Source organism: Pseudorca crassidens, chromosome 7, assembly GCF_039906515.1.
Source record: "Pseudorca crassidens isolate mPseCra1 chromosome 7, mPseCra1.hap1, whole genome shotgun sequence".
In the NCBI taxonomy this organism is placed as follows: Eukaryota; Metazoa; Chordata; class Mammalia; order Artiodactyla; family Delphinidae; genus Pseudorca; species Pseudorca crassidens.
The window spans coordinates 43,788,926-43,798,727 of NC_090302.1; the positions used below are offsets into that span (position 1 = coordinate 43,788,926).

Genomic DNA, 9,802 nt, shown 5'->3' on the forward strand with positions numbered 1-9,802 from the left:
GGGTTTTATTTGGTGTATCATGGATAAGGATGTTCCTGCTGTTGCCGCTGCTACTGAATTTTTTACAACAGGCCAGGCAATTTAAGTGCAGTAGATACAATATCTCACTCAAACCCCACAAAATTATTGATATGCCCATTTAGTTCACAGGGTACCTTGCCCAAGATCACCCAGCAATTAAAGGAGGCAAGGCCTGCAACCAAACCCTGGCTTATCTAGCTCTAGCACCTGTGCACTTAACCATTAACTATACAAAATGCCTTTTATTGAGGACTGCTCTCTCTAGCAGTTTTCCAAGCACTCTGTCAGGACTTCATTGGCCTATTTATAGCATAGAATACTACGTTATCAGGTTTCCCAATAGGTCTCCCCCACTAAGCTGAGTCTCCTGAGGGCCAAGACCTTGTCTTAGACACCTTTGTTCCCCCAACACCTTGCATTGTGCTTGGCACATGCTGGGCTCAATTCATTCTTCCTGCAGATACTTTCGGAGAGTTTGCTATGAGCCAGGCGCTAATTAGGGAAATAACACAGTCTTACCAACAAAGACCCTGCCAACTAAAAAATTACCCACAACCTAAACGTTGAGAGTTATGTTTTATTCAGCAGGAATTTTTAGGACTTCAAGCCCGGGAGGCAGCATCTCAAAGTAACCCTGAGAGAACAGCTCCGGGGAGGCAATGGGGGAAGCCAGGTTATATAGAAGTTTTACAACAAAGGGCAGGTAGTCCAAACGTCAAAAGATTATTGTTAATTAAAGAAAACCAGGTATCCCAAGCTAAGGAATTTAGTAGCTTTCTATGTATGGGAAGATGCAAGAATCTGGGCTTATTGAAATCATTCCTTTGATCTGCACCTCACTTATCTGGGGCCAGTATCCTGTGTTTTCACATCCTGAGTTTCCTCAGGGCTCACCAGCTCATACTGGAGGGCTACATCGCTAATGACTGTGACATCCTTCGTTTACCGTTATGACTGGAAATATTCCATTTCTCAACCCCTTTGGTACCAATAGAGAGAGAACATAATTTGAACACTGGGTAAGCACTATTAGAGTTAAGGTAAAAGGATAATGACTGCAAAGGCTGGATAGAATTTCACACACATTTGTAGAGAAAGGCAAAAGAGAATTTAAACTTCTTTCTCAAGAACAAGACAAGAGGATAGATCTTGTGAGTGACCCTGGAACTATTTCCCGAGGTAATGTTCACAGTTCCAAGGGTCAGAAGGCCCACAAATTTACATTGCAGTAGAGATCAAGTCTTACATCAAGTTTATTAAGTTCTCAGGGAGACCGGAAGATAGAGGGAGGGTAGGCAGCCGCTTCCCTGCTCAAAAAAATTGCATCACTGTAATCTTCCACTAGTCACTGGGATTGCAGCGTTACAGACCAGGACCCGCTCCCCTGGAGCTTACATACTGATACAACTTCAGACCATGGTCAAGTGGTCTGGGGGAGAGGAGGTCCACTTCCCGTAGCTAGTCGTGAAAAGCTTCTATGAAGAGGTGGAATTTTGGAGGTTTAATAAATCTTTAAAAAGCGAATGAATGATGAATGACGAGCAACCTAGCAGTTGTCAAGGAGCTAAAGAACGTCTCTTCTCGGCATCAGGATCATAATGAAAAGGAAAAAGGGGAAAGAAACACTTCGGAGTGTCTGAGAATGAGGACAGTGCTTTCACAGGCCCCAGGCTGAAAAACGCGCCCCCGACTCGGTTTCCACCGCCCGGGAAGACTGAACTACCAAGGAAAAAACGGACACCTCCCAGGCTACGTTGGAGGCAGGGCTACGGCGGGGGCGGGGCTAAATTGGGGGCGGGGCTACGGAAGCCGTACGAGCGCCGGGGCGCTCGGCCTGGGCAGAGTACGTAAGCCCGTGGCGCTCGGTGGGCTGGGGGGCCGTCCCAAGCCACCCCGCTCCGCTCCCCGCCCACAGCCGCACTTCCGCCGTCGCCGGCGTTCCGGAGTCCAGTCGCAGCGTCTGAGTCGCCCGGCACCTTCTGTCAGTGGCGTGAGCGTCTCGCTGTGGCGTGTCGTCCGCGCTGCTCGGCCAGTTGTACGCCCGTGCGCTCGCCCGGCCGGCCGGCCTGCGGAGCTCCCGCCCGCGTCCCCCGGCTGGTCTGGGGCGTCCGGGCACCGCCTCGACGGCGGCTCCGCCGGACGCGCGTTCTGGACCGCAGCCCGCACCCCGAGCGGACGGCGTCATGAGGCACCTGCCGTACTTCTGCCGCGGCCAGGTGGTGCGGGGCTTCGGTCGCGGCTCCAAGCAGCTGGGCATCCCTACAGGTGAGCGCGGGAGGGCGCGGAGCCCCCACCCACGCTGGGCCGGATCACCTGAGAGCGAGGACGTCAGCCGGGGGGCTCCGGGCCGGGTGGTGGGGCTACGGGCAGAGGTGACGTTCCCGTCCTCCCCGCCCCCGCTTTGTTGAGGCTGATGACCTTTGGTCGGACCGATGGAGCGCGTCCTTGCCCGTGGCTCCGAATTCACCGGCTTGGGGGGTGGTGAGGGCAGGAAGCCGGAGCTGAGTTTCGGGAGCCCTCTTTCCCGCCTCCCTATCCAGCCGTGATAAATCCGCCAAACGTGGCGCGCGTCTTTCTCTTTAGAAAATGTAATGTGGGCCCGATAGGCTAAATTCTCAAGCCAGCTGTAAGGTTTTCGTTCTTTAAATACGTTAGTAGGTTGTGTCCAAATGATGACACAGGCAGATGAATGAGAACCAGGTATCTTTTTTGGTCTGCATTAGTTTTAGTAGTCAGGTCCTGAAGGTATGCTTAATTTTTCCTTAAAAATACATTCCAGGGCTGCACCTAGACCTATTAAAGCAGTCTTTGAGCTTGGGACCTAGTATGTATATTTCGAAAATAGAAATCTTTTCAAGAGACGCTGAAGCCCTTTAAGAAGGACCAGGGCTAAAAAAACCCCCAGCTCTTCCTGTACCTGTTTTCTTCTACTGTGAGAGTTTACGATTTTTGGTACACTTACTATAACCTGGTAACTTATACATATATAATCTGGTACCTTTTTTCCTAACCAATCTGTATGAAGAGGAGAAAGAAATCCTAGCCAGAGTATGAAATGATGGGATTAATAATTGTAGTTAGAGTCCTAGGAATCTTGTGAGGGTAATGATTTAGACTAGCCTTACATGTGAATTTTCTAAATATTGACTATGAAACTCTAAATATTAGCATATTTTCTCCTGTTGTTTAGCTAACTTTCCTGAACAAGTAGTAGATAATCTTCCAGCTGATGTATCCACTGGCATATATTATGGTTGGGCCAGTGTTGGAAGTGGAGACGTCCATAAGATGGTGGTGAGCATAGGATGGAACCCGTACTACAAGAATACAAAAAAGTCCATGGTAAGAATTAATAATTGTATTTCACTCTGTAAACAGAGAATGGGATGATGATTTAGAGTAATACACAGATAGAACTCATCAGTGGTGATCACAACATAATCCAAATATGAGAATTTACTTGACAGGTTTAAAAGTGAAGAGTTTAGTTACTAATTGAATGGAATAACTTTTCCATCCTTTTCACTTTCAAGATTATTTGTGTCTTTGGATCTAAAGTGAGTCTCTTATAAAGGGGGTATAGTTGGATCTTGTGTGTTTGAACCATTCTGCTAATCTCTGCCTTTTGATTGGAGAGTTTAATCCATTTACATTTAAAGTAATTACTGATAAGGAGAGACTTCTGATGTTTTGCTATTTGTTTTTTGTATGCTTTATAGCTTTTTTGTCAGTTCCTCCATTACTGCCTTTTTTGTTTAGTTGACTTTTTTTTGTAGTGACACATTTTGATTTCTTTCTTATTTCCTTTTGTGTATTTTCTTTGTGGTTACCATGGGGACTGCATTTAACATCCTAAAGTTATAAAAATCTATTTTGAATTTATATGAACTTAATAGTATACCAAAACTCACAAATTACATCATTGTGTACCCAATAACATAGATTAATAAATTTTTATGCATTTATCTTTTAAATCATGGAGAAAATAGAAAGTGGAATCACAAGCCAAAACTACAATAATTAATTTTTATAACTGCCCATATGTTTACCTTTACTAGAAATAAAAGTGAAGTAAAGTTGAGTTCACCAGTTAATGTAGGTCATTTACTCTAATTATTTGGTCACCCTGTTAAGGTAGAACTGCTTACGCTGTGGATGGTGTTTTCTGATAAAATTGCAAGGTGATGCTTTTTTTCCTCTTTTTTTTTTTTTTTTTTTTTGCTGTACGTGGGCCTCTTGCCGTTGTGGCCTCGCCCGTTGCGGAGCACAGGCTCCGGACGCGCAGGCTCAGCGGCCATGGCTCACGGGCCCAGCCGCTCCGCGGCACGTGGGATCTTCCTGGACCGGGGCACGAACTCGTGTCCCCTGCATTGGCAGGCAGACTGTCAACCACTGCGCCACCAGGGAAGCCCTTTTTCCTCTTTTTAAACCCCTTTGAGAGTATACATAATTCTTCTGTTCTTAACAACAGAAGACCTACACAGCTGAAGTGCTTAATCTGCTAGATGTGGCTGAATCTTTGGGTCAGCTCAAGTATGTGGCACAAACAGTTATAGTTGATCTAAATTTCATCCTCTTTGAAGAGTTTATAGAAAAGTGCTGGTATAAGCAATAGAAGTGGCCCAGAACTACTTAACGTTGTGCTCAGTGTTCCTCTTATTTTTCAGGATTAAGGCTGTGTTGGAATAGATAAAGAAAATAATCGATGAAAGAAGGCAAAATATTTTTCTCTGGAATGAGAGAGGGAATGAAGGGGAGGGGAGGCTATCCCATGACTACTTTTTCCTTATTAGCTACTCAGATAACAGAACTCTTACTATAGAGCCAGTTAAGGAGTGCCTTGGAGGTCCTTCCATAGTTAGGAGAAACTCAGTTTTCCATTAGTAGGAGGTTCATACTTTTTAGAGTTTTTCTTTTTTCTTTTCTTTGCTGATAACAGACATACATGATGTACCTGTTCAAGTCTTTATCCCTTTAAAAAAAATTGGATTGTCTGTCTTACTTAAATAAGTTCTTAATATATTCTGGATCCAATTCTTTTGTTGGAACTATGTATGACAAATGCCTTCTTCCACTGTGTTGCCTTTTTTTTTTTTAATTCGCTTAATGGAATGGTATCTTTTGAAGAAGAGTTTCTTCGCTCATTCCCTCTGCTGTATTTGCTCAGTTTTTTCACCTTGATAAGACTCTTAATTACTTTGGTGCATGTTAGCTTTTTCTAAAAACAGCAAATCACACCAGATTTGTGGGATAGCATTTACCTTACTCAGTTATAATGGTACAAGGTCGAGAACAGGAGCAATGGAAGAATTCAGGAAATACTGCACTTAGATTTTAACCTGTCTTTAAAATTTTAAGGAGGGTTGATTGTTTCATTTAAATTACCTCACCATAAAGATAAATTCAATTTTAACATCTCTTGACTGTAGGAAACTCATATCATGCATACTTTCAAAGAGGACTTCTATGGGGAAATTCTCAACGTGGCCATTGTTGGCTACCTCAGACCAGAAAAGAACTTTGATTCTTTAGGTAAGTTCTTATTTAGATCTTCTTAAAATATTACTGCAGCTACTCTGCTGCTTCTCCTAATAGTAATCATGGCTAGACAGATAATATTTGAGCATTTAATATGCTAGGCACCGCTTTAAGAGCCTTACATGAATCAACTCACTTTATCCCCACAACACCCACATGAGGAATTATTTTGCTGATTTTGCAGATGAGGAAATTGGCACAGAGAGGTTAAGTAATTTGCCCGGGGTAGCATAGTAAGTGATGGAGCGTAGATTCAAACCCAGCAGGCTGGCTCTCTCTCCAACAGTATGAAGTTAATGAAATCCTTATTTCCTTTTCATATTTTAAGGAACCAGTAAGAGTTAATACTGTGATGAATAATGGATGCTTAGCGGTAGTTGAAGTGTAAGAAGCAGTAAATCGGAACATTTAAGACATGTCAAGAATCTTAGTGTAGTGTAATAGTTTTAATTCTAATGTAGAGTTTCTTTTACAAGTGTAAATATTGAAGAGAATTGATAGTATTTGTTTCTTCCATTTAGTATATGCCATGTACCTTTCTGCCAATGCCTTTCTCTAAGTAATTGCAAGAAGATTAGGGACATCTTTTGTGTACTATTGACTTTTACTTAAGTCTAGAAGAAAGGATGAAACAGACATTATTGGGCATCTACCCTGTGCCAGGAACACTGCCAGCCTATGAGATTTTAGGAGAAACTGAACAAAGGAGTAGTAAAAAAGCATAGCAGCAGATTTTCATTATCTTTACCTGGTATATTCTCTCCACAGAGTCACTCATTTCAGCAATTCAAGGTGATATTGAGGAAGCTAAGAAACGACTAGATTTACCAGAACATTTGAAACTCAAAGAACACGATTTCTTCCAGGTTCCTAAAAGCAAAATAATGAATGGCCACTGAAGGAAAAGCATCTTATTTATTCATTCACTGTTTTCTAATATATTACTGCTCATAACTCTACAGTCTCATCCTGGTTATATTTTAAAAATCAAACATTTTCCTACAGCTGTGAATTAAACAGTACAATGTAGTTACCATATTATGTTCCAACTGTTCAATTAAACCCATCGTGTTACAGTACTAAAAAGGTTCATTTTAAAAATCAAGATTCTTTTTAATGTAATATGTTGATTAAAATGTACCACTAGAAAGGTCTTAAGTGTTTTATAATGGAAATGAAATATATATAAATATGGGGAACAGGCAAGTCAGTGGTTTGAGATGAGAACTATTAATTCTCATGGTAAAATTCTAGCATGCATGTACCTGTATAGCATGCTCTGCTAATCAGAAGGCTCATAAAAATAACTATATTAAGCAGAGGTTTGACAGTTTATTACAAACCTAAGGGGAAAAATCCAGAATTCATAATTTTGATATTTTGTGCATTTATATATTATTATAGACATGAAGACTTGTGAAATTTCACTTTAGTTAGTCATTTCCTTTAAGGGCTCAAATCATTGTACTGTGTTCCATTTTTGTTACAGCTGCCTCAGTTCTAATTGGTCTAGACTCTCTCCCTATTATTTTTTTGTTTTTCTTTTAAAACCGTAAAATGAGTGTTTTTCGAATCTCTAGTTCTCATTTTTGTGTTGTGTAACACGTCTCTCTTTTTAAGAGTAGATATTCTTCAACATTTTTCTTAACCTTTGTTTCCTGTAAATAATTCTCAGTGTCAGTTCTTCCATTTAGAATATCCAACTTTACGTTTACAAAATGTAGAGTTTCATCTGCGTCTGTATCTGCCGTCCCATCGCTTCACTATATGAACAGTGATTAAGTGCATATCTCTTGCATTTTAGAGAAAACACCCAAGTGTTCATCTGTAGGTTTCCTCAGAGTTTAAACGAACACCTAGCATTTCATTTATATATACCAGTTTCTTAAACAACATAAAATACTTGTTTCCTCCCCTAGGGAAACAATTTAAGACCCAACTAAACTATGAAATACAAAGCTATTTGTTTTTAATGTGACTGTATGTTCCTGAGCAAATGCCGACTGTTGTAGCTGTGTGTGCACAATGTAATTTAAGGCTAGAGTGCTATCTAGAAGATAAATTTTAAAGATAACTCATTATAAAACCATTTTCCCCTAATCTGCATAAATGAGGACTGATTTTAACAAAACTGTTTATATAATATTTAGAAGAATATCTAAAGCTGATGTCGGAGAAGGGGGAAGCAGGAATAAATTCAGTTGGATTGTTTTGACTTTTTGGTATATGAATTTATGGCAAACAGTGTAGTATGTGTCTTTTTCATTTCTTCTTTACAGAAATACTTAGAAAATGTAATTTAATGTTAGAAATCCTATACTTGAAAGAAGCCTCAATTATCAGTGGTTCTGTGAAACAAAATTAAAAACAAACATGGAAAGTGTAAAAAAGATTTGTGTGTGAGTAGCTTGCGACTGATTGTGTCCTCATTAAATGTAAAAATTCTTTGATATTGTCACCTTACATTTTGTTAAATAACTATTGCTTTTGAAAAGCCTATAGTGTGTGGTTTAGGAGTTAGTTAACAGTGTCTACATTTTTTTAAGTTTTATATATAAAGTATTTATTATAAGAAGTTGCAGTAGGGCCATTTTCAATTAGTGTTTTCAGGCCTTGAAATAAATCTTGACCAAGGGATGTTTCTTCTTTTTTTGTGTCAGTTTGAATCTTTTGATTTGTCTATATAAATTCCTGATTGGTTGGTTGATGGTTACTGGTTACTGTAAGGTGTGTTAGAGGCCCTGAATAGTGAGTTACAGGCAGCAGCTACAGGGAGAACCTGGCCAGCAGCGGTGGTTCTACAAACAGAGGCCTTGCCTTTAACGGCCCTTGTAGGTTAGGTCTGAGTACCGTTCCATAACCCCTGCTCCAAAACAGCGTTTTGTAACCCTCATGACTTGTGCCACCAACCCCCTCGCAGTGACTTGGGACCCTTGCCTGTCTCTACTACATGGAGCAACTCACAGTGGCTCTTTCAACACTTCATCACCAGTGCTCTCAATTATGGAGGCTTAAAGCCTTGCAGTTAGGGCTGTAACACGGTTCTGATCAGGGAGATGTAAGCAGAAGTCTACTTGGAGTTTGTGAGGACAGTTCTGCTTCCCTGGTGAAAGTGCTAGCCTTTTCCTGTTCTCCTTTTACCTGGAAAATGGATGGAGGCTGATAGAGGAGAACCAATCTGACCTTCTGGGACTGAGCTAGGAAATAAATCTACCATATAGAAAGAAATGCCATCATAAGCAAGAGTTAGCAGAAACAAATTACAGAATAAGCTCTATGAAGGTGACAGATACGGGCATTATCAGATACAGAACTTGAAATCACTGTATAATATGTGTAAAGAAATGAGAGTGTCAAAAATGGTGAACTAAGGTTCTATAAAAAATCGGGCAGATTTAAGAATTGTCAAAATAGAATTGATGAAAAAATAATTCAAATTTAAAGCTCAGTGGACAGGATAAGTACAGGTTAGACACAGTTGGTGAGCTGTGAGATCTGACAGTCTGACTGCTCTCATACACCTATTGTCTATTCACTCCAAATTTGCTTCCCATGGTTTTTGTAATGTGGCTGTGACTTAACACTTCTTTGACAGTTGGCTTCCTTTTGGGTCAGGTCATACATGGACGTTGAGCCCTAGCTTGTGTCACAGGCAGCTCAGTTCTTGGACTTACCCCTGTGCTTACTTTCCCTGTTCCTGAGTGTGTATTTGGGATAGACATACCTGACAACTGACAGAATCCCCACTCTGGTTCCCTGACTGAAACAAGGGCCAAGTAGAAGCCACAATAGTAAAGCAAGTCAGTGCTACATCTCTGGGGAAATTGCCAAGTGTCATCATTAAAAATACAGAAAGAAAACAAGCAAAAAAAAAAAAAAATACAGAAAGATTCAGGGTAAAGGCTCCTAACATCTGTTCAGGCTGTACAGAAACTTAGTGGATCTTGGGAAATGACTGTATTATCAACTAATCAGGTGATGACCTCAACTGCAGCTGTTGTCCAGGATATATAAAATGTCTCAACAGATTTCTAAGGATTGGTGTAAGGAACATATCACAACATGATGGAGAAAAATCAGTATTTTTAAAATACAAAAATATCACAATGGAAAGCTATGTTGAAATGAATGATAATATGCAACGTGTAAAAATTTATAGGTTATAACTAATGCTATCAAGAATTATAGCTTTAAATACATAGAAAAGAAAGATCAATAATCTAATCTTTGATCTCAAGCCAGA

General features: G+C 40.6%; 1 protein-coding gene across 1 annotated transcript; it reads left to right on the top strand.

The window, feature by feature from the left end:
* The first annotated feature begins 1,842 nt into the window (after positions 1 to 1,842).
* Positions 1,843 to 8,196, top strand: RFK (riboflavin kinase). Its single transcript, XM_067744134.1, has 4 exons — positions 1,843 to 2,286; positions 3,212 to 3,363; positions 5,451 to 5,553; positions 6,328 to 8,196. The coding sequence occupies exons 1-4, from the start codon at positions 2,205 to 2,207 to the stop codon at positions 6,456 to 6,458; spliced, it is 468 nt and encodes a 155-aa protein (XP_067600235.1). The 5' UTR covers positions 1,843 to 2,204; the 3' UTR covers positions 6,459 to 8,196.
* The last annotated feature ends 1,606 nt before the right edge of the window (positions 8,197 to 9,802 follow it).